This window comes from Sycon ciliatum, chromosome 5 (assembly GCF_964019385.1).
Source record: "Sycon ciliatum chromosome 5, ocSycCili1.1, whole genome shotgun sequence".
Classification (NCBI taxonomy): domain Eukaryota; kingdom Metazoa; phylum Porifera; class Calcarea; order Leucosolenida; family Sycettidae; genus Sycon; species Sycon ciliatum.
In genome coordinates, this window is record NC_088647.1 from 32,781,664 (window position 1) to 32,807,172 (window position 25,509).

The 25,509-nt window shown below is 44.9% G+C and overlaps 2 protein-coding genes across 2 annotated transcripts; both read left to right on the top strand.

Moving 5' to 3' along the window:
- Window positions 1–291: 291 nt before the first annotated feature.
- On the top strand, window positions 292–999 carry LOC135817023 (uncharacterized). The gene has a single exon (XM_065330123.1). The coding sequence runs from the start codon at window positions 292–294 to the stop codon at window positions 997–999; it is 708 nt and encodes a 235-aa protein (XP_065186195.1).
- A 15,017-nt stretch (window positions 1,000–16,016) lies between these two features.
- LOC135818376 (uncharacterized) lies at window positions 16,017–18,336 on the top strand. The gene has a single exon (XM_065331736.1). The coding sequence runs from the start codon at window positions 16,126–16,128 to the stop codon at window positions 17,281–17,283; it is 1,158 nt and encodes a 385-aa protein (XP_065187808.1). The 5' UTR covers window positions 16,017–16,125; the 3' UTR covers window positions 17,284–18,336.
- The last annotated feature ends 7,173 nt before the right edge of the window (window positions 18,337–25,509 follow it).

Consider the following 25,509-nt stretch of genomic DNA (forward strand, 5'->3'; position numbering starts at 1 on the left):
GGTCAGTCCTGTTAGGTGGGGCGGGCTCCACGCCATGCCTGTCGGTCCGCTGCCATTGTGCGGACTGCGTCAACATCTAGCGGCTGGTGGAGGGTAAGTCCATGCCATGATAACAGTTCCGTCTGCAAGACCGTTACCAAAGTCGTCCGAGGTCGACCCCTAAAGCGTTCAGTGCCCTCGTCGTTGGCCAGGCGAAGATACATATCCACTGCCAACTGTGGAGGAGCGGTTGGGGCCAAACGAAAGATATGGGCAGCGAGACTGTAGCGCTGCCTTGTGATCATCTCGCTGATGGGGACAGCTCCGCAGCGCTTATACAGAGTGTCATTGCTAATTCGTATACTGTTGACTGAAACCTGGCTTGAACCTCGTGTGAAAGGTGCATCGAAAAGCTCCTTCAAGACAAATATCGGAGTCCCTCAAGGGGACAGTCTCTCTCCAGTGCTTTTCACCATTTACCTGGAGGCTGCTCTCCGGGACCTACGACAGGAGCTGCCATCTCGCCCTGCTGTGGACAATGACCTGCCGCTGGATATCGCATACGCGGACGATGTTGATTTTGTGAGCCGGGATGAGATGTTTCTCAGTGAAGTTGAACAACAAGCTCCAGCAGTTCTTGCGAGATGGAACCTGAACGTTAATCCCTCCAAGACAGAGCATACCACCGTCGCCCGATTTCCCGATAGGAACCAAGAAACGTGGCGTACTGTCCACCAACTAGGCTCTCTCCTTGGTGACGCCGAAGATGCTGCTCGGAGGCGTCAACTGGCCGCCGTCGCCTTCAACTCACTCCTCAAGATCTGGACCCGGAGGCGCCAGATCAGTGAAGGTCTTCGGCTGAGGCTCTACTACGCCTACGTCATCCCAGTCCTTACCTACAACTGCGGCACTTGGGGCCTACCGATGTCGGAGCTCATCGACATGCGGTACCCTAAACGAATTAGTACTTTTTTGTATTTATATCATTATCTCATGGCACATCATGATGACGGCCAATAAAACTGAGACAAGGGTGAAAGCCAACCACAGCAGTAAAACAGATAAAAGAATACAAATAAGAGGTAAAGAAGGCAAAGGAGGAGACAAACCAGCAGGATATACATGAAACCTATAATTGAGCAGAGATTTTAGCAACAAAATGATCCATCGACGTGCTGGTCTTGGCCTGCGTTGGTAATGTTGCCCAAAACACATAGCCAGCAAAGATCGGGGATCTAGTGAATAGGGTGGAGGCAGCGCGTGGGAGACTGAGTGAGTTCCGGGTGTTCCGTGTTCCGGAGAACCAATTATAAGCCTGCATATGCAAGGGTATTTTATTTAGTAATATTTTATGTATGAGAACACAGAGGTGGTACTTATGTCGAGTGGAAAGGGGACTGATCTTGGCAATTTCGTAAAGACTAGCGGAGGGAAAGCGACGATCTTTGCTAAATAAGATTTTAAGGAGCATGCGGTTATGGGTTTCTAGCTTGTTCAATACAGTAGTAGTTATGCCAGACCAAGCAGTATCACAGTAGTCAAGTAAGGGCAATATATAGCAACGATAAAACAAGCGTTTGCAAGAAAGAGGAAGATGTCTACAGTGGGCTTGAAGAGCCCCAAGGATGGAGCTTGTGCGCTTGCAGACATACTGCACATGGGGTGACCACGACAATTTAGAGTGAATAATAACGCCAAGATGCTTATGCTCTTCAACAATACGAATAGCAACACTTGAAGAAGGAAAACAAAGTGGCAGGGAAGGGGGAGAAGGGGAAATGTACATAGCTGCCGTTTTATCAACGTTTGGCTGCAACTTCCAATCATGCATCCAGGTTATAACTTTCCCAATGCTATCTTGCATGGCTTCGTGCAGTCGTATAGGGCAAGCATTGGAGCAAAGCAGAGCTGTGTCGTCAGCGAAAAGGCTGACACCAGGGGCAATATCGGGGAGGTCATTAATATACAGGAGAAATAGCAGTGGCCCAAGGATTGAACCCTGGGGGACTCCAGAAGTAACGGGTAAAGGCTCCGATAACACAGTTGAGAGGCGTACAAGCTGATGTCGGTTAGAGAGATACGATGAGAGCCAGCCGATAGCCTTGCCATCAATGCGATGTACTGTTCGCAGCTTAGCTAAGAGACCCCTGTGCCAAACAGTGTCGAAGGCCTTTGCGAGATCGAAGAAAACTAAACCAACATGGTTATGGGCGTTCCGGGCGGTGTGGATGTCTTGCACGAGGCGGGTAACCTGGTACCTGGTGGAGTCACCCCGAGAACAGCCCGACTGTGCTGGCGAAAGTGAAATGCGAACATGATCATAAATGATGTCATATACAACACGTTTGCACACTTTTGATAAAGTAGAGAGCAATGAGATAGGGCGATAGTTGCTGGGGGTGGTGCGTGGTCCTCTATTTTTGTAGGTGGCCACGACTACCGCAGTTTTCCACATGGTTGGGAATTTCCCTTCGCGAAATGACATATTCAAGATAATTGACACAGGATAGGCAACAGACGGAGCAAGAGCTCTCCAAACTTCGTTGGTAATTCCGTCTTGACCAGGGGACTTGCCAGTTTTCAGATTACGGAGATATTTCCTCACTTGGGCTGTACCAGTCGACAATGATAGGAGGGACGCAGGTATTGAGGGTGAAGGGGTGAGTGGTGGTATAGGCCACGTAGGGTCGTCAGGAAGTCCAAACGACGTAAACTGCGTGTTCAATATGTCTGCTATGTCTGCGGGATCTGTTTTTTGTATTGCCATTTCAAAAGGTTTCACGAACTAGTGTCCCTGGGACATATACTAAATTATCAGCTCATTTTCCTCTTTCTGCTTTGGTGTTACACCACTATCTAGACTTCTCCCCGTGTTCTTAACACATGAAGATGTAGAATGGGATATTGAATTTGATAAGTATGGTGGGCATAGCAACTCACCCTTTTCATACACTTGGCAATAGCCACTGATCATACAATATAGGTGCTGGAGTTTATGTTCTCTACTTGTACACTTCAGTCCTATTTGTTTTAAAGAGTTGGTGGACAAGCCATTGATTATCCACTCTCATTGTTCCCTTCGGGAACGGATACGATAATTTACTTACTTACTTAATTGCAATATCAAAAAAAGTATTCATTCTAGACCAAAGAGTGGGTGTATGATAATTGATAAATAAAGATAGAAATATTTACGGTACTTCTCCAGACGTTTCGTTGTCCCTGAACAACATTGTCAGTGGATAAAGGAAACTTATACCTATTTGTTTTGTGAATTCTGTCCTTGGGTGGTGAAAACGTATCCAAAAAATGTTGCTTTTTTGTTGCCAAAATGTACAGCTCCTGAAAGCCCCTCGGATGCGTAATGCTGCGTGTTCTAGAACGTGCTTTTGATCCGTATTGAAGTTTATAGTACTAGTACCCACTAGTACCCAGTGCTGTAGACAGCATTACTCTCTATAAGTTCAAAGCTGCCCTCAAGAAATTTACAACTGACCATGCTTATGCAATCAACGGAATTTCGCCACCTTGCAGTTGATTTTCCCCATTTCTCTCCTCATCAATCCCTACTTGTCTTTGTACATACATCTACATCTACTGTTCTTTCAATCAAATGAACCTCTCGATAGGCACATTGCCTTTGGGTCATTTCATAATAATAATAATAATAATAATAATGTGGAAGAGAAAAGGACATATGGATACGAGTTAAGAGTAACTCTCCATCACTGTAACATGATACTATTATACAGTCAGAAAGTGCAATAACTAGGCACAAAACTGACAACTTGTTTTGTAGTCAACTAGTCCATCACAATGTCATGCATGAGGAGTACTGTAGGAGTTTGGCTTTCGGCTTGTACAATTCGTTTTCGCAAAGCTTCCCTTTCTTTACTTATCTTTGATATTTATGACCCACCCAAGTTGGGTGGTGTGCTGCTTTGCTGCTTCGAATTGTAGTTAGACCGCTTTGTCAAATATCGTACTGGTCTCGTCATCGTCCAGTAACAATCGACATTCTTTGTTCCTTTGGGACTGTGGCTTTTGCTCGTTTTCGTTGCGCTTGCCTTCCCCTCTTTGGTCTTTTCCATAACCTTGAACCTTCCAAGTTGGAAGGCTGTCGGTTAGCGCTACGGAGATGTGTTGAAGCTAGGTGTCAGGACGTCGAATGTTTCAGTACTCTGTCAGTTTTGTGCCTAGTTATTGCACTTTCTGACTGTATAATAGTATCATGTTACAGTGATGGAGAGTTACTCTTAACTCGTATCCATATGTCCTTTTCTCTTCCACATTTATTTATGGCTCAACATCCGAGTTTCAAATAATAATAATAATAATAATAATACTTCGAAGTAATAATAATAATTTATTAACTGGTTTGAGGGCAAGAGACTATAATAATAATAATAATAATAATAGTAATAATTAAATAGGCGTCGAGGCGACAATAGTTTTAGAATTGCGATCAACAGAACGAGCTGAACCGACATTTTCACAAAGGCTTTTATTGTATTCAAAAAACGAGTGTATACGAAGGCAGTGAAGAACATGGAAGAAAGAAAAAATGTGATGTGGAAGAAATGATGAACAAAAAATTGTACTTCGAACTAGTTTTCGCACAACACTCCTCAGGAAGCTACGTTGTACTAATGAAAAACAATCCAGAAAGATACTAATAAAGAGAAATGGAGTGAGAAGAAACAACACCTATGAAAATGATAATCCTAGCACTAAGGTAATAACAGGAAAAACTGCGAAAGCACTTAACGAACTTGTAAGGAGGACTACTAGTATACTGTGACACAAGATATGACACCATGGCCAACCAGAGCCAAACAGACAGAACAAGTTGCTACTAAAACAATTTCAAACGAATAATGCTGTCCTTCTGGACACACAGATTAGGCTTATGAATACGTTGACAAACGGCTTCTAACACACTCAACTGCAACTTATAACCATGACGAGCACGGCACAAAACAGAAAAAGAAGAATCAGAATAAACCTTACAGCAATCAGGACGAGATGCAAGATGCTTATACACTGATGACTTCCTACTAGAAAACACACGCTCACACCCACTCTTACTCACACGATCATTCTCGCTCTCACACTCACACTCACACTCACACTCACACTCACACTCACACTCACACTCACACTCACACTCATTTTTTCTTTCTTCCATGTTCTTCACTGCCTTCGTATACACTCGTTTTTTGAATACAATAAAAGCCTTTGTGAAAATGTCGGTTCAGCTCGTTCTGTTGATCGCAATTCTAAAACTATTGTCGCCTCGACGCCTATTTACATATTTCAGATTGAGGTGCACACAAAATCAGATAGATTTGCTGAATGCTGTGCTGAGGAAACGTTTCTACTGCCGTAATGTCGCGTATAACGTTTCGTTTCTGACACGGTGTCTGAACACTGGTGTCTGTCCCTGTGGTGTTCAGAAACGCGTTCAGAAGACCAAGGCCTATCATTCCTTATCAATAGAGAGAGTATTTCTCAAAGATGATATTGCCAGGTCGCGTGACTCTTTGTCTAATGCCCGTGTCCAGTTTAAGTACTTATATGACCGTGCGCGTTCGTTTTTGTCCGCCCATGACTTCCTACGCTTCTCGCTGCTCTTATCTGAAAACGATGATAGACAACGCATACGACTGATCGCTAAGTATGACAAGACCTTCACCTGGCTTCGAAAGAAAAGATATGGCCAGGTTACCTTCAATCCAAACAGCATCATCAACATGTCAGCCGTGGAATTGACTGATGTGCAAAAAGAACTTCTTTCCCGTGGAACAGACTTCGGAATTCCGCCTTCTTGTAACAACAAAGAAATCGTCATGACAGAATTTGAACTGTTTTACAGGAAACTATTATGCTTTTCGCCGATTTCCGAGGCTCAACAGTCTGTGTGCGCAGCTAAACTTAGAGCAGAGGCTGAAGAGCATTCCGAACAATTACCAGACCGAAGTTCTTTCTCATTATCTCGCGAGCATCTCAAAGCCCGTAAAGAATTGCGAGCGAATAAGGACATCATCATAACCAGACCTGACAAAGGTCGTGCTACAGTCATTATGAACAAAGCTGACTATGTTGACAAAATGATTGTCATCCTTGCTGATACATCTAAATTCCAAGCAATTGGCCCAGTTGGACAGTTTGACAGAACCATGAAAGTAGAGGCAGAGCTAATCAATTACCTAAAGAAATTAAAAGCCGATAAGAGTATCTCTACACATGAATTCGACTTGATGAAGCCGGTCGGATCAATACGTCCTCGCCTTTATGGTCTACCAAAAATACATAAGCCTACATGTCCTGTCCGGCCGATCGTCTCCATGACAGCTTCGCCACAATATTCAATCTCTAAGTGGTTGTGTAGGTTGTTGAAAGTTGTTGAGGAGCACTACTGCCAACACACTGTTAAAGATAGTTTCGATTTCGTAGAGAAGCTACGGGCCCGACCTGTTCCAACTCACTCACATATGTGTTCGTTCGATGTGAGTTTGTTCACAAACGTACCGTTGGAGGAGACAATTGATATCTGCGCGGATGTGTTGTACCGTGTTGACGAAGTTGACACTCCGTGGCTACCTGAATGTGCTTTTCGACGTTTGATGTTGTTAGTCACAACTGGCGTCGAGTTTTCGTTCAATGACGTGATGTATAAGCAGATAGATGGAGTAGCCATGGGCTCTCCGTTGGGTCCCGTGTTAGCTAATGTCTTTGTCGGTTACTGTGAGTGTAAGATTGATGCGTCTCTATGGCCGAGTCTGTATTTCCGTTTCGTTGATGACTCGTTCACATACTTTGATTCCATAGAAGACAGCGAGGTCTTTCTTGGTGCTCTCAACACCCTTCACCCTTCCCTCCGCTTCACATGTGAGCACGAGCAGTCAAGCAAGTTATCCTTCCTCGACGTACTTGTTGAGAAAACCGAATTTGGTAGCGTAACATCGGTGTATCGTAAACCGACATTCACCGGACAATACATTTCCTATGACTCGTACTGTTCATCTAATTATAAAGTCAACTTAGTAAAGAATCTCGTGGATCGCGCCAAACGGATCTGTTCACCTTGTAAACTCAGTGGTGAGCTCGAATTTCTCCGTTCAGTTTTCACCAAAAACGGATACCCAGGCGACATGTTGGCAAAACTATTGTCTACAGCCCCCACGCCGAAACATGAATTGATAGGGCCTGCTCGTTGTCCTGTCTTTTTGTGCTTACCATGGAAGGGCAAGCAGTCTGACAATGTGAGTCGTGAAGTTCGTGCGATCATCAAACAAACCTACTATGCGGTACACTTCATACCCGTCTACACAACGATGCGTTCGTTCACGGTGTTGAAGGATGTCCTACCAACCCATCATTTAAGTCATGTAATCTACAACTTTGAATGCCGGAATTGTGCTAGCCGGTATGTTGGTAGGACCGTTCAGCACCTGAGCGAACGCATCAAGCAACACACTCCTTTACACATTATCCCACGTAGCGCACAACTGGAGCGTCCCACGCGGGGAAGACCCCGTAAACAACCACTACCTCCGCCAACACAGGACCTAGCGTCTCACTCGACAAGTCCACCATTGGCTCCCGTGGCCATGACCAAGTCACTCCCTCCACCAGCGGAGGTGGATGTGGCTTTGGCGACGCCACGTGTGTTGCATGCAGACACGTTTGCATCAGCATCGCTTGCTGCATCACCGGCAGAGACGACAACAATACCTACCTCAATATCAACGAGACCCAGAAGAACAACTGCTAATTACACCATGACCTATTTCAGTACGGAAGTACCGAGCCAACGGAATACGCAACAGGAACGTGAGACGAGGGATGGGAGGAGACGGGACCTGATTGCTCCGAGGCAGGAAGTCGTTGAGGAGGATTCGGCCAGTGAGTCCAGTGATTCCGGTGAGTGTGAGAGCGAGAATGATCGTGTGAGTAAGAGTGGGTGTGAGCGTGTGTTTTCTAGTAGGAAGTCATCAGTGTATAAGCATCTTGCATCTCGTCCTGATTGCTGTAAGGTTTATTCTGATTCTTCTTTTTCTGTTTTGTGCCGTGCTCGTCATGGTTATAAGTTGCAGTTGAGTGTGTTAGAAGCCGTTTGTCAACGTATTCATAAGCCTAATCTGTGTGTCCAGAAGGACAGCATTATTCGTTTGAAATTGTTTTAGTAGCAACTTGTTCTGTCTGTTTGGCTCTGGTTGGCCATGGTGTCATATCTTGTGTCACAGTATACTAGTAGTCCTCCTTACAAGTTCGTTAAGTGCTTTCGCAGTTTTTCCTGTTATTACCTTAGTGCTAGGATTATCATTTTCATAGGTGTTGTTTCTTCTCACTCCATTTCTCTTTATTAGTATCTTTCTGGATTGTTTTTCATTAGTACAACGTAGCTTCCTGAGGAGTGTTGTGCGAAAACTAGTTCGAAGTACAATTTTTTGTTCATCATTTCTTCCACATCACATTTTTTCTTTCTTCCATGTTCTTCACTGCCTTCGTATACACTCGTTTTTTGAATACAATAAAAGCCTTTGTGAAAATGTCGGTTCAGCTCGTTCTGTTGATCGCAATTCTAAAATAATAATAATAATAATAATAATAATAATGTTCTATTTTTGTACACAGTACCCTCAGTTCCGATACTATTCACTGATGAGCGGAACATGAAAACCGATTTTGAATAACATAAAAATCCTTAAAAATTCCATGAACTCGTTGTTGTCTGGCCATGTCTGCATCTATTATACTCCTAATTGCACTAATAATAATAATAATAATGTGGAAGAGAAAAGGACATATGGATACGAGTTAAGAGTAACTCTCCATCACTGTAACATGATACTATATACAGTCAGAAAGTGCAATAACTAGGCACAAAACTGACAGAGTACTGAAACATTCGACGTCGAATGTTTCAGTACTCTGTCAGTTTTGTGCCTAGTTATTGCCCTTTCTGACTGTATATATGTAGGACTCAGTATAGAGTCCATGCACTATATGATGTCCAGCACCCTATATAGAGTCCATTGGTCCAAAATCCACTATACAGAGTCCAGGAGTCCACTCAGTTTTGATCAGCTTCATCCTGCCGCGCAATCCCCTATAAGGAGTACACTTTTTCTACAAGTCCCCTATTCACGGTCCAGGAGTCCAGTTTATCCAGTCACGCCGTCCTGTGTGTTGTGCCCCGAAAGAGAACACATTTTAAAAAAAAATTCAGTTTTGCTTGCCTCGTGGCAGCGCATTCCTTTCTTCACTTCAGCCATGGCTGCCAATTCTGCTGTGCAGTTGCTGACAGTAATCTGTCTCGAGCTAACCAAGGAGGATAAGGAGACGTTCAAAATCAAATCTGGAAAGCGTCTTGTGGTTCTCTGAAGACGTTTCATCAGTGCGCGGGATGAAAGCAGAAATTGCAGAACGAGAAAAGTTCAGCACAGTTCAAATCTGACGAGTCAGGTACACTGACGCTCTCTTTCGTTCGACGCCACAAGGATCCCCTGTTTGGCTGGCCATTGCTGCCAGTAAGACGTTTGAACGGTTTCATCAGAGCGAGGGATGAAAGCAGAAAGCGGAGAAAGAGAAAAGTTCAGCACAGTTGCAATCTGACGAGTCAGATACACTGACACTCTCTTTCGTTCGACGCCACAAGGATACCCCTGTTTGACTGGACAAGAGCTGCCTGTACCACCGTGTCAAAAGGCTGTCCAACTACATGGCAGGACGATGACTGAGGTAAGGAAGCTTTTACTCGTTCCGATTGGTCTGCTGTTCTGTCGTTATGCTTGAATTTTTTCCATTTTCAAGGAGCGTATCGCGTTTGTTTGATGTTGCTTGAATGAATGCCCTAAAAGTAATCAACCACTTCGTAATAGTCCTCAAGGACTGCAAGGACTTTGCATCAATCGTATATGATCGTCTAGCTATCATCAATTTTTATTTCATGAGAAATGTATTTTTATCCCTGTGATAATTATGTGAACTCCACGACACTCTTCCTGTAGTATGATGTCGAATACAATGGGATCCACAAACGCAGTGCCAGTGTACTAGTAGTAGTAGGACTAGGAGGATTGCTTGTATGCCAATGACAAGAAAAAGCTTCTCAAGCTAATACTCGTATTCCCTGAAGTAACCGTTTTGATGTCACGAACATGACATTGTGTCAGTGAAACTGCCTCGTGACAACAAATCATTGCATTTCCATCTTGGGGAAGACTGACTGACAGCAACGCTGTACAGATTGTTCAAATCATCTCATTTCAATTTAGTTGCAGTGAAGTGAAACACTGTGTACACTACATGTATGTTGGTGTGTCTGTGCGTTTTGAGTGTGCACAAACGATTTTATTCCTCGTATTACTAATAGATTATTGTACCCACCATCACCTGTTCACAGGTCTTTGAGTGGATTGATTTTCATTGAGCATCACATTCGTTGAGAACTTGGTAGTTGTGTGCTCCCATGCATCATTACGGTAATAAGCGTATCCTTGTGCTATCTATTTGTTGCAGGTGTGCTGATCTTCAGAAGCTTGCGGAACTGAGTGCTGCTGAACATTTGCATGGCCATGAGCAATGGTGAAGCTTGCTATTGCACTCTCAGCATGTGCTAGTATTATGCTGACCACTGCACTATGTTACTCTCTTACACTACTACGTGTATGTAAACGTGCGTGTACCCGTCCCCGTACGCATTCGTTTCGTATAATTATTTGTTATCCCTCTTGACTTTACATGTAAATGGGTGGACGTTTGCATGGCTGTTGGAGTTGCGTGTGTATTGTGTCTCTACTCTTTTCTTGGTGTTTTTTTGGCGTTGTATAAGTGTGTGTGTGTGTGTGTGTGTGTGTGCGCGCGCGCGCGCGCACAATAATTTGAAAACAAATAATTAATCCTGGGCTCTCCATTATTCTCTTTCGATTCTTGGTTTTTTTCTAGGTATTTTCTTGGCGTTGTGTGGGTGTGTGCATGTGTGTGTGCGTGCACAATAATTTGGCAACACTACATGATTGAGATATTGTAAGTTGCAGCGTCTGCGAAGAGACCACTTGGTTTGAGGATGGTGTTTGTAGGGTTTTTCATGTAATGACGTGGCTGCAGTGGCGCCTCAATACATATTTTTTTATCTTGAGAAGTGAATGATGTAAAGGATTAAAGGCAGAGGCCGTTTTCTGGTTAATATTCACTGCTTACAGCAGATCCTATGTCTATTTTCGAACTCGATAGGGGATGCCTAATTGGCTGGACTTTATACAGGGGGTGTTGTCCACATAAAGACTGTTTATAGTTGATTTCAAAGTTTGGACTCCGTACAGTTGATTTTGGACCAATGGACTCTATATAGGGGTGAAGCCAATTGGCTGGACTCTATACAGGGAGTGATGTCCATCGAAACTTTGAGCTCACAGTTGATTCCAAGTTTGGACTCTGTACAGTGGATTTTGGACCAATGGACTCTATATAGGGGTTGGACATCATATAGGGGCTGGACGCTCTACTGAGTCCAACATATAGTATCATGTTACAGTGATGGAGAGTTATTCTTAACTCGTATCCATATGTCCTTTTCTCTTCCACATTTATTTATGGCTCAACATCCGAGTTTCAAATAATAATAATACTAATAATAATAATTAGTACAGTTGACCATGCACCATGCAATATACCGGTACAAACAAGGACGGTCTAGGCAGCTCGAGGACGTATACGGGAACATGTACTAGCAGGGAGCACATGGAGCAACTGACTCTTTTCTACATGTATGTAATAATGATGTACTCCCAAGGACTACCATTTCGGTGCTTGTCCTGTGTGAGTAAAAAGACGTATTACTCAATCCTCTTGTGCCCTTTTCTTTGTACTGCAGCAGTAGCTTAATACATGTTAGATACTGGATACATACCATCGGCACTAACCCCAAGATGACTATCCTTTCCACATTCCTGTATTAACACTTAGACACATTTTAACGTACACCTCTTTCCTCTAGTAATTATACCTTATCTCGTCGCTGCTCTAAAGAAATTGTTGTTCCTTCTCCTTCTTACTTTTATCTCCCTCTCACCACCCATCTTTTCCCTTTCCCTTTCAATATTCGCTATCTTGTTATTGAATGTCTCTCCAATTTGTTCCAGCGAATCCACATAAAACAAGCAAACAAACTCCCGTTGGAATTACGAAGTAAAACCAGCCATCATCATCACTATCATTATTCTGTACTCCACACTGTAACGTGCTAGTCCACCTCAAACGGACACGTACAATGTACATGTACAATAGATACGATAGGGAACCAGAACCACGTTAAACGTGCACAACCTACAATGTAGCGAAGCACAAAACTGACAAGGGGTACTGAGACATTCCACGGCATGACAGTCAGCTTGAGCACTGCTAAATAGCTCTAACCGATCGCCTTCCAAATGTCCGTGTTCATGCTGTGGAAGGTCTCAGTACTCATTGTCAGGTTTTGGCGAGATAGTGCACGTCTGACAGTTCAAGTTGGTGGACTCGACCGCATAACGTGTACCCAAAATGTTCCCCTGTTACAATTTTGCCTTGGCTCCCCATCCAAATTATTAAAAGACGGTTTACATGTAGGTAAAAGGAAGATGCACCAACAACCGGACATCCTTACTGACCCCTGGAACAGACCAATGATCCCTGGATTTCCCCAAATGCCGAGCTGGCAGACCCCGATTGGCCTGAGCACATGATATACTGTTTTTCACCACGCTGTGGAGCGTGGAAAGACCATGTGACATGCGAAGTGGTGCCAATTAGGTCCTTATCACCAGCAACAAGGCTATGGCCTACGGGATGTCAAAACGATAGACAGGGGTAGGACACATGCACGATCAGGCTCTCTTTGACTTCTGCTCCTGCGACAGATACATGTACATGTAGTAAGAGGGAGAGCTGAGAGCTGCTCGTTACCCAGATCGGTGATAAGTATTGGGCTGCCGTAATCTAATCTTACTTTCATTGAGCCGCATGATGTGATGAATATTCGTTGCACCCACTATCTTAAGTAATGTTTCCTTCAGGTGACCGCATTCATGGGTGTTTTGTCTCTTAGGAAGTGTTTCCTATCCGGGTCTATTAGGTAATAAATAAGTCATCGAAAGTCACATTATTCTCAGTCACAATAGTATTAAAGCGGCTGTCAGTTGACAAACCCCCTTTTATGTACAATGCAGTTGCGTGACGTCCACCACTTTCTGAACGCACACTAGTTTTGGAAATCAACACATCTGTGGGCACGAGTCTAAGCTCTATGGATCCATCATGGAAAATGGAGTAAAGAACATTATGTGCTCCTGTCCTCTAACCCTGATCATCCATGTACATGCATCTTCTCGATCATCCATACATGTACGTCTTCTGCACTCCCATCCTGATCTCCACACGTCCTCACATTTTACAGTAAACCCTTCTCCATTCTGTCTTCTTCGCTCTCCCTAGAAACTCTCCTAACACATGGCTATTGAAAATTGTAAATTATCATGTGCAACTGTCTTCGTAATCATCATACTCGTCCATCCGATGTCACCCTGGGCCTCACCCTGCGAATAATCAGCTCATCTCTCCCGCAGCTCCACGTCTTCTTCCATCATGACCGAACATCAACTACTAGTATACATCAATTTAGAGCAATATTGATAGCCGGCAGTCATATCAAGGCTGCTAAAATCCAGACTGGTCATGACTTCGTAACATGCATAACGTACAAATGTAATGTAAACGTACATGTACACGGAGTTTTGCGGACTATCCGCCACTACATGTACATGTATCACGTCCGCCCCGGGATGCCTGATGAAGGCTGATTCACTCACATCTGCTGCTACATGTACTGTGTCAGTGTGAGAAAGAACTTTGAAGAAGACCAGTTCGAGCATACAATGATGTGTTGCCATAATTTCTACCCTGCTTTTCATTGAAAACACTATCTGCATGACCTCCAAACCCTTTGCCATGCAGACCACCAGCACTGATCAGGTGCATTGTACACAATTGTATAGCCTACATACTAGAACTGTGGTATAATCGTGTAGTTATGCTCCTACCTCCGAGAGGATGCCAAATGATGCTCCAAATTTGCAACTACCAAATTATGCCAATAATTATGCCGGCATAATCCGCTGGTGCCTAGCCATAAGTACCACAAAATACATCAGTATCCCCATTCCAAGGTGTCCATGCATGTATGTATGTATGTATTCTTATATTTATAGTGGAGAAACCAAAACAGGCAGATGCCAAATAACAATGGACCCACTGTGTAGGGTGGAGGAGGGGGAGACATGGCTAATGGTAAAGAGTTGCGGCGAAATAGAGCAGTTCCAGTATAGCTACAGAAACATGGGCGTAAAGCTAAAAGCATGCAAGAATGTGGTTCAAAGCGCTTGACTTGAAGGCGGCCAGTTTGGTGACGCCTCGGATATCCGCATGGAGGGAATTCCAGAGAACTGCGCCAGTATGTGTCACCAATTTGGTAGAATGTGCAGAAGCAGCTGCAGGGACGATAAGAAGGTTACTGTTGTCTCCTCGAGTTCTTCGTGACGGAAGAGGTCGAAAAAAAGTTTCAAACAATCTTCTTCCTGAAGAATTTAGACAACGACATATAAAGCAGAGCAAGTTAGTGTTGAATGGTAGCGCGCAAGGGAGAGACATGTACATGCTCAAGCAGCGTAACAGTGGGGGTCCAAGGGGGCACTTTATATACAGCACGCATTGCGCGCTTGAAGAGCCTTTCCAGACGGAGCTCCTGGTGAACAGATAGATATGGGACATAAGCATTGGATGCATGCAGAGACTCAGGCAGCACAAAGCATTTGAAGTAGCAGATACGACATGAGAGGGGTAAAGATGCAGCATGGCGGACTAAGACAGTTATTTTAGCAGAGACCCTGATAGCAACACGTTTAACCATTGTCTGCCAGCACATTGACGTGTCAAAATGTAAGCCTAGATACTTGGCCGATGGGATCACCGGCAGATCTTGACTATTGCATGTCACGCGTAGGGCAAAGGGTGGTGCTCTGTGAGGAAGGAGGGATCGGTAGGACTTGTGTTTTCGGTTCATTCAGAATTAAGCCACACTGTCGTAGACAGTCAGACAGGTGTTGTACTACACCGGACAGTCGCTGAGCAACAATTGCCGGTGTCTCGGCACTGGCTCGTAATGAGATGCGATCTGCAAACTGTGTTGGTGTAACACCGTATGGCCTCACCACATGAGGTATATCTCGAACATACACAACGAAGAGCAATGGACCCAGCACTGATCCTTGCGAGGAGGTTCATTCTTGGGTAGATGTTCCATATCCTCCAGGCAACTGTTTTGCTCATTCTATCATTATGCAGTGTGTGTGGCAACGTAATTGCAAACTTCTAATAGATTGTCTGCTCAAGCGCTTGTCGAAATTCTAGTGCCATCTGTATGCATGTTCCAGCAGCAATGTGCGTTTCGTTATCACCTTTAGACCTTTTGTCACCTTCAACGTCTTTGGGTATGCCACTTTTTTCTATGTAAAAAGTGCTCACTTGCGCCACTTTACCCTATAAATATACTCAATCCTTTATCTGCTATTCGTTCGTTATCTACCTCCACTGAAGAGCTCTAAATTAGCGAAACAGCTGCCTGGAGGATAAGAGCCCAGTGTGGAGAGGTAGACGGATAAGAATAGTGGCACGTTTTCAGTTACATACAGCTAGACATGATGGCAACGCATCACACGGTAAGGCACAATCGAAGAAGGACACAGACCAACACCCCGTCACCTGAGCATATTTTGCGGCACATTCACCACTATAAACCTCATCCAGTTATGATGCACATACCAAAACACAATGGTGACACGAGTCATAGTTTGCCCACTTGGAGTGGAGAAACTCGAAAATTTGTAACTGTTCCAACAGAGCATCTGCCGTCTGGCGTATTTCTTTAACATGAAAAGTAAGGTTTCCAGCTCCAGGATATCGCGACAGTCACCAGGGAGCAAAGCCTATAAATGCAGCGACACCACGAGGTCAATCATCAGTCTTCCTTCCTAGTCAGATCATAGAAAAAAGATTTAAAAGAAATTGGCAAGTTAAATTAAAACTTCTTACATCTGCAGTCTGGACATGTCTGTCACGAAAATTATTTTCTTGCTTTGTGCAATGATAGTTGTCTCTCGTGGCGATAGAGCAAGGCGTTCAGAGCCCGCGACTGACAGCGATAAACTCTTTTCGGACAGTGCGGATAGTCTTGACGATGAAAACCAAGACTTTCTTCCAGAATTCTACAACGTCGATGATATTCCCGATGCACCAACGAGTGCTCCTAGTGACAACAAACGAACGGACTGTTTGGAAGCGCTGTTCACCCAAGCTGGATTACGCAAGCAGTCCATCCCGCGCTACATTCAGGCCTTCCGAAACAACGAGTTGGACGTCGATGCCCTGTATGGACTAAACTTCCTTGAACTTGTTACTCTGCTTCAGGGCAAGGCTTTCGGCATCACCAATGCTGGAGATATATTCCGACTTCACAACTGCATCCATGACTATGGAAAATGCATCATGAAACCGTTCTGCCAGAACGGTGGACGATGTGTACATGTGGATATCATCCACCAGCATATCTGTCAGTGTCCTGAGGATTTCCAGGGCGACCATTGCCAAGAGAAGGCGGAGAACCGCCTCAGTAAGGTAGAAGACACTCTTGTTTTGCTTCAGCATCAAGTTGCTCACTTTGGTGTTTCTTACACTCGCTGGGGAAAGGAAACGTGCAACGAGACAGCTGGAGCTTCCCTAGTTTACACCGGGTTCATGGCTGGTTCTCACTTCACTCACAAAGGTGGTGCTGCCGAATATCTCTGCTTGCCCGAGGAGCCTCAGTATGGAGACTTCAAACCTGGAGTTCAGTCAGGAAACCTGGTGTATGTTAGTGAGTTGGAAACTTCTCATTCATTTCAGCCTTTCACCGGCCTGTTCCAGCACAATCCATTGTGTGCAGTATGCCAGGCTGACTCTCGGGTGTCCCACATCATGATTCCAGCTAGAAATACCTGTCCTTCGGGCTGGACTCTGGAGTACCATGGATATCTAATGGCGGGCTATCATGGACACCGACGAACAAAGAATGTTTGCGTGGATGTTGACCCAGACGTTGGCAAGGGAACATCAGCTAACCAGGATGGAGCTCTGCTGTACTTCACGGAGGTCACGTGTCAGAGTGAGATGGCATGTCCCCCATACGACAAGGAGAAGGAGCTAACATGTGCAGTATGTACACGTTAAATGGCGGTAGTTCTCCGAATCCCGAGACGGCACCTTACCTGATGCAGGTTGGTTACTGCCATACCCATGTGCGTGACTACTAGTAGTAGTAGTAGTAGTAGTAGTAGTAGTATTCAGCGCTTCTTAGTTCTGCATTTTTTACAACAGGTTCTTTTTGTTCCCCATCTTGTTTTGGTTTCAACAGCAGTTGGCTATGCATCCGACATAATAGCAATTGTAGAATGCATCCAGTTCACACATGTATGCTATGAACCTTTCGCACACACCACCAGAAAAAGCCACTTGATAGCTGTATGGTGAAGACCAGGCTGAATAGTGGCGGTCAATTCTTCAGCCTTGGAAGCTGTTGAATGGTGCAATGCCAGTACAAGCTGCTATGGCTTCTGCTGTAGCATTGCTATCATCGCCTCCGGCGATGGGCGTCAGATGGTCAGATGGATGGTCGCACACACATCTTTCAGTTATTCTCCTTGTAACGATCTCACTAATGAAAAGTCGAAAGGATCACTACCGTAGGATAAGATTGTGTCTAGACTTTCACTGGACCTTCGTACAGACACTCGCTCGAAATTTTCTAACATTTGCCAACTGTAATATTTCGGCACTTTGCGGCGAGTTTGTGCTGTATTTTCTGTCGCTTCTACTTGTCCATCACTGAGACTTATGATCAGTGATTTACGAAACCTTTTTTGCCACTTACAAAATGTTTAAAATGGACAGTTAAACATTTATGACCACACCCTCATTTAGAAAGCAACCTAGATAATTACTGTAGAATTAGACTGTTCCTTTCTCTCAATAAACGTCCCTACACGCCCTTACACTGCTGTCTAAAACATTCTAACTGCTATAGATTTAATGATTTGCACAGTTCTTCGTTATTTGATCCTTTTCTAGTCTTTTTCCGAAATATATTCTACTTTCCAACACTTGTTACTTCACTTCTCACCTCCTGAGAGGCCTCAATTTTCTACCGACACTCACATCGCCATATGTCTTCCCAATCACATTGAATCTCACAACAGGTCCTGCCTCCATTTGCGGCTATATTTATTGTACCAACTTCTTGAGCCGAGGAATAGATATGTAAGGGGAGTAGATAGCATGGTGTATAATAGGAGGGTATAGGTGATAACCAACACTATGCAAGTGTAGATGATGTAAGTGCAGGAATAAGGTGTGAATGGAAGTGTGAGCGTAAGCGCTAACTCAATACTGGTGGGATATGTCACAGGTGTTAGATTGAACATTTGGAAGTGTACTTCCCCGTGTCTAAAATGCCTCTCAAAACTGTGTTACTGAAAGTGTTACCTCCTATCTGCGATTAAAGCATTAAGTCCATGTCTGGTTTAAATCTGGCTTTGGAAAATATATTTTTCATTGCTATCAGATTAGGTCTCATTTCCTCTGTGCTGCGCGGATGAGTGCACAAAGGTCGAAACAGTTCTGTCCGCAGATTGAGCATGTCTAGATTATAAACTGGTTTTGGAATATTTATTTTTGATTGCTATCAGGTTCGGCCTCATTTTCTCTGTGCTGCGCTGATGAGTCCCCAAAGGTCTATCTATGATTACCATTGTAGTTCAATCCCTGCGCAACAAGTCACTGATTCCGAAAATGTAAGGGTTGATAGGTCTCAAATATACACACTAGCCACAATCATGTCCAAAAAGGCAGAAAAAGGCTAAAAGGCAGAAAAAAGTCTAAAAAGCAAAAGCATTTAGGTGTCTTTTTCACAGGTTCTCACAGCAAAGCCTTTGACCGCGTCCACCACCAAACGCTAATAGATGACCTTCACAATCTGAAGATCCGTAGAAATGATCTTGAGTGGTTCAAGTCGTATATGTCTCACCGACAGAAACGCGTAGAAGTGAACGGAACCACAAGTGACTGTAGAACCTGCACTAGGGGCGTTCCCCAGGGTTCCGTCCTAGGCCCTACCCTCTTTAGCATCTACACTCGACTTGTCCCCACTCTGCCATTGCGTTCCCAATGCCTTCTTTATGCAGACGACACCACCCTGTATGCCTCTGGAAAGTGTCCACGAATTCTCATGTCCTACTTAGAAGAAGTTTTTCAGTGGTGAAGCAGCACCTCACAGATCGCGGCCTGCTCCTGAACTCCAGCAAGAGCCAAGTACTACTGATCCACAGCAGACGCTCACATCCTCCACCTAACCTGAGCATTGTCTGTGGTTCGACTGTTATTGCCCCGTCTGACAAAGATAAGTATCTAGGACTGACTCTCGATTCAACTTTAAGTTTCAGTGCCCACGTTAACTCCCTCAGGGAAGACATCGGAAAGAAATTAGGTGCCTTTGGACGTGGAAGGAGGAACCTTGCTGTCCAGGCCAGAAGGCAGTTCTACTTGTAAGTAGTCCAGAGCAAGCTCGAGTACGCCAGCACTACCTATGTCCACTGCCTCGCTGACAAAGTGAGAGATCAGCTGCTACGGATAAGCAAGAGTGTACTTAGATGCATATTTGAGCATGACGCATTCACGCGGACATCATACTTGCTTAAGCGATACCACATAATTAGCTTAGACAAAATATATCATACTAAGTCCATATTCTTCGTGTTCCGATGCATCCACAATATCTGCAGTTCACTCCTCTCTGACATGTTCTCCCTTCGCCGTGACTGCGCTCACACAGATAGAGTAACCCGCGGCCAAGTCAATTATTCCCTTTCCTTACCCATTGTGCAAGCTCAAGCTGAATACAGATCTATTTCATTCCTTGGTGCTGACCGCTTTAATGCGCTTCCCGAAACCCTTCGCAAAAATCATATCCCCAATTCATTTCGCCAGGAACTTAACAATTTCATTCATCTTGGGCACCCTGTAAAAAGACCTTAGGGTCTGTTGGGAATGCCCAAGTAAAATAATAAAACACAATACAAAATACAGATTCTAAGACTATTGTTCCACCTGAAAACCACCAGTCTCGTACACGTACATGTACAGTATGTGATACCCTTAGCCTCCACAATCTGCTGTACCCAACGTACGGCTTCTGCATACGACCAACGCGACCTTCTTTAGCGATATCAATCTACGCTCTTGGAGTCACCATCTCCAATATATGTGGTGTACTCTAGCTGGCGCTCCTGTACTGACCTGCACCAGATGATGGTAGCGCCTTCAGTCTCCATACTGGGTGACGACTGTTCCGTATTGCGGTTGCAGAGAGGGATATGGCCCGACTTCCACTTCTTATACTCGTCAGCTGTGGCTTCACTCCCCTCCCGGCGAGATTTCCACAAGCTGCACCCATTGCATTATTTGGAAGCTACATGCACATCAATGACCTTCCCCACTTGCCAGTCAATTAATAATAATAATAATAATAATAATAATGTAGAAGAGAAAAGGACATATCGATACGAGTTAAGAGTAACTCTCCATCACTGTAACATGATACTATATACAGTCAGAAAGTGCAATAACTAGGCACAAAACTGACAGAGTACTGAAACATTCGACGTCCTGACACCTAGCTTCAACACATCTCCGTAGCGCTAACCGACAGCCTTCCAACTTGGAAGGTTAAAGGTTATGGAAAGACCAAAGAGGGGAAGGCAAGCGCAACGAAAATGAGCAAAAGCTACAGTCCCAACGGAACAAAGAATGTCGATTGTTACTGGACGATCACGAGACCAGTACGATATTTGACAAAGCGGTCTAACTACAATTCGAAGCAGCAAAGCAGCACACCACCCAACTTGGGTGGGTCATAAATATCAAAGATAAATAAAGAAAGGGAAGCTTTGCGAAAACGAATTGTACAAGCCGAAAGCCAAACTCCTACAGTACTCCTCATGCATGACATTGTGATGGACTAGTTGACATCCGAGTTTCAAATAATAAGAATAGTTACAGTTCGCATGTCACTCATGGGAGGATCCATGGGCTTAACGCATCTGTCAACGAAATCCAGGCAGAAGAGCCGACAAAAGGCATCTCATTATTGTTAGAACGTATCGCAGTAAGAACAACTACGCAAGCGCAGCACATTTTTCCACAAGCATCAGCCATTCTTTCTTGTCTAGAGCCAGTTCAAAACAGTCAGAAATATCAATATTGGCGTGCTTTAGATCATTTTTAATATTGTCAATCCATCTGAGATGGGGTCGGCCACGTGGGCGCTTGATGTCCCGGGTATTAATTGCCATCTCCAGTGCTTGGTAGGACGCTGAGTTACGTCCTTCGCGAACAACATGGCCCAGCCACAGCAGCCGACGTCTGCGACAGGTAGTGCTGACTGGGCCTTGTCGCGTTGAGGCGTACACCTTGGCATTCGACATGTGGTGAGCCAGTCAATTGCCCTAATTTAATGTACCATGCAGGGAAGAAAATCCACGCTTCATCCATGCACCATCGTAGGTGGCAGCAGTTATATACTCAGGCCGGTCCATTGTCTTGTTCAGCTTATGCACTTCATCTGCTGCTTTGCTCACGCTGATTTGCGCAACTTACTTTTCCGCCTTGCACAATGCTCGCTGGTGCCGCTAGGATGCAGATAGCTGAACAGTAGGGGGAAAATTCATGAGGCCACAAAGTATTTGAAAGCCGTCATGGCCAAATCCCAGAGTGCGCGATGCCAGAACACTGCGGCGACTGCACTCATAAACCCGTCCTGACTTCTCCACCATTGGCAAGCTGGTGACTGCTGAACACTCTCCATTGCAGCATTTGATGCTGACCGTGGATGCAAAGCCAGAACGTGCAGTTTCAGTAATGGTCAACTCACCTCCACAGTATTCAAGTTACACGAGCAAGCAGAGGAAATCAAATTTCGTAAACAATTCAAGTTCACTAAGCGATTTCCAGTGGCGTCTGAACCATAACCTTCAGCGATTGGGCCATGAAAGTCCTCAGAGCACGAGGAATCACTCGAGGAGCCACTGTCTGGGTTCAAGGTCAGGGCACACCCATCAAAGCTCTCCCCCGGATCCGACTCACTGTCGCTCTGTTGGATCCATTTTGGAACGCCATCGTACAATTTGCGCTTCGAGGCGGACTCTGGCACTGCTTCAGCTTCACACACTTCCCCAGCTGCTTCCTGGACAGGTGCTGTTCTCCTAACAAACCATTTTCCTGAGAATCCTCTCTTTTCAGGACGCTTGCACGACCTGCTCTTCTTGTTCCCCGTCGCTCGAAACAGCAACGAAGTCCTTTGGGAAAGAAAATGTTCTGGCACGGTTTACTGCTGCCATGGCAACAAAGTAAGTTTGAGTAAAAGCCCTTTAAAACTCCAAATTCTTGCCAGCTTAGGTCACACTGAGGGAAATTTAAAAAAATCCCGTGGTTACCATGGATATTTGCCGCTGAGCGGCAGATTTGAGAGATTTAATCCACGCGATGAAAATCAGCCCGAGGCCCCGCTTTTCCGCCGAAGATTATAAGAATTATATTTTTTATACGAAAGTCCACTATATTCCCGAATATGTGTGAGAAGTGATGGCGGTGCTAGGCTGCTCTGCCGACCTTATAGGTCTCGGCGTCTACGCAGACAAAGCGCGCCGTAATACAGCAAAACCATGAGGAGGAGAGGAGGAAGGGAAATGAATAATAGTGAGGAACGAGGACAATGGGTGGATGGTCTTGAGAGAAGCAGAGTGAGAGATACCATGTGGTCTTGAGAGAATCAGAATGAGAGATAACATCACATTGTGGTGAGGAGGGAGGGAGGATGCTAGTGAGGCGCTGGTCTAAACCATTTCATAGGGCATCAGTGGCTGTTTGCCAGTTCAGGTGCAGCAGATACTTGTTGCATTTTTCCTTGAAGAACTGGAGCTGTCTGGTTTGGGGCTCTGCTGATAGGATGGCCGCTGGTAGGCTGTTCCACAAGGGAATTATGCAATCTGGGTAAGACCTCTGGAGGCTGCTACGGTTGTGCACGGGCAACTTTGACTTCAGCTGGAGCGGGTGGCAGTGGGCAATTTCCGTTGCTAGCCTAGTGGATCGAACACACCCTGGGCATGGTTGGCTGAGGGTGGGAGGATGGGCTTCAGGGTGCTTGTTGTTGGAATTTCTAGTTTTAGCATCAGAAACAGGCACCTTCTTGTAGTCCCTTTTCTTCCCTTTGTTGTGTTGTTGTCCTGATACGTTTATCACTTTCTACACCCGGTACCAGCCTTGTTCTCTTTTGAATGTCCAATATAAATACAGTAGTGCACGTTTCGGTCGTACTTCTATATGCCTCAGGGAACATCATTGCAGAGCCCATCTACAGCACCACCAAGTACGTTGACCACTGCCAGCACATGAACGAAAATTAGAATGAGATAATTGTTTATAAAAAGGAAAGGGGGCATATGAGTACAAGTTAAGAGTAACTGCTATTAAGTACAGGCTAAAGTCCAACGGAAACTAGGGGTGAAACAATTATACCGAATACTCGAGTACTCGCTCGGTTTTTTCAGAAATAATCGTGCTCGGAATAAATCAGAGTACTCGTTCATACGTGGTACATGCATTTACCACAGAAATCTGCAGTTTCAGAGCAGCAGTGGTCAGATATTGATGTGCAGTCTGTGTGGTGAATATTTGTTCACGAGTAGAGGGAGCCCAAATGACCCAGCAACCAATATACCTGAGAAAAAGGATTGCTACTCGGTTCAAGCAGGGTTGTATCATGTGATTTTAAGGCCCTCGGTGTGCAATTTATAGGAGATGATGAATACTCGAATACTCGAATATTCGATCGGAGAAAATCAGAGTACTCGAACTCGGGATCTCAGTGCCAACTTTCACCCCTCACGGAAACAAAGGATGTCGAATGTTCAGTTTTGAACAATTCGTTTTCGCAAAGCTTCCTCTTCTTTACTTGTCCTTGATATTTCTGAGCCACTCAAGTTCGGTGGAGTGCTGCGTTGCGGCTTTGAATTGTAGTTAGACCGCTTTTTGAAGTATCTCTGTGTCTGTCAAATCCGATATATAGGATTTTCCCAATTTTTGGGAAAGGGTAGATCATACCTTGCAAAGTATAGTTCTTTCTTCAAGAACCTGTTAGAGTCTGCATTCTGTGTTTATCAGAGATGATGTCTGCCACGTTTCACCAGCACAAGGGCTCTACTTTTTCTGTAACAGGCCCTCTCGTGCAAAGGTGTCCAGATTTTTCAAAATCCTGTAATATTATAGGATTTGGCCTCTTCAAAAATCGGTTCTGTTCTTCCCAGTTTCCACCGCAAATTAAAACCCTAGTTGGCAATCAAGCTTAGACATGGCCCATATGGAGCTATCAAAATATTTCTATGCATCTATGGCTAATGAAGAAGCACCTCCTAGGCTAGTACCAAAAAGGGTATTCCACTATTAACATGCATGTGTACATACTTGAACACAAAATTAATCGAAGTGCAGCGTGACACAAGATCGAGTGAGGCGCCGAGAATAGCGAAAGCGAGGAAGACCGCTCAACTCCTGCATCTGGTTTGCCGAGCTGCATGTGTGATACCCCCGGCATTATCTATAATTATGATGAAGTGTGCACTGTGTCGGGGGCGGTATGTCGTTAAGACCCTGAGGGTTGCAAGAGACCGGTTCGAGGAACACTACTATGGAGCACGTCACAGGATGCTCGGCAAACCGTGGGATAAACACATGGCTACTGATCACCAGCAGCACGGAACCATCAAGAGCACAGATGTGATTTTCATTGAGGCTGGGGTACCACCTGTGCTAGTACTTGTTAGCAACAATCCGAACTAGCGCACACACTGCACTGCATTGCTTTGTACTGCATTCAAGACTGACGTTATGCGCTTTGCTTTGCTGCGGAATCATAAATGGCACCAGCCCGTTTTGCTGAAAAGAAAAACAAATCTTGCTTGCCCTGTTGTGCTCCTCCAGACAACGGCTCGTGCTTCAGCGGTGTTTCTTTTCCCACCATCCCTCCCTATCCAACTTATTCACACCATTATTATAATTATCGTATCCTTGACCCACAACCAGCTAATCCGCTTGCAGGTGGCCCAAAACCGCGCAGCAAGGGCGGTGTTCGGACGACCACGATTTACCAGGGCCAGTGACCTCTTGGAGCGGCTCTCTGTTTATCGCGTGGACGACGTATATCGCCAGAAACTGCTCCTGCTGGTATGGCGGTGCGTTCATAAGCGTGCCAGTCCTGCACGCCTTCAGCGCAATCTGGGCCCACAACAACCAATAGCCAGAAGCCGAGCAGGCCAATGCCGACCGGCATCTCGCGGTTGCCTGTTATGG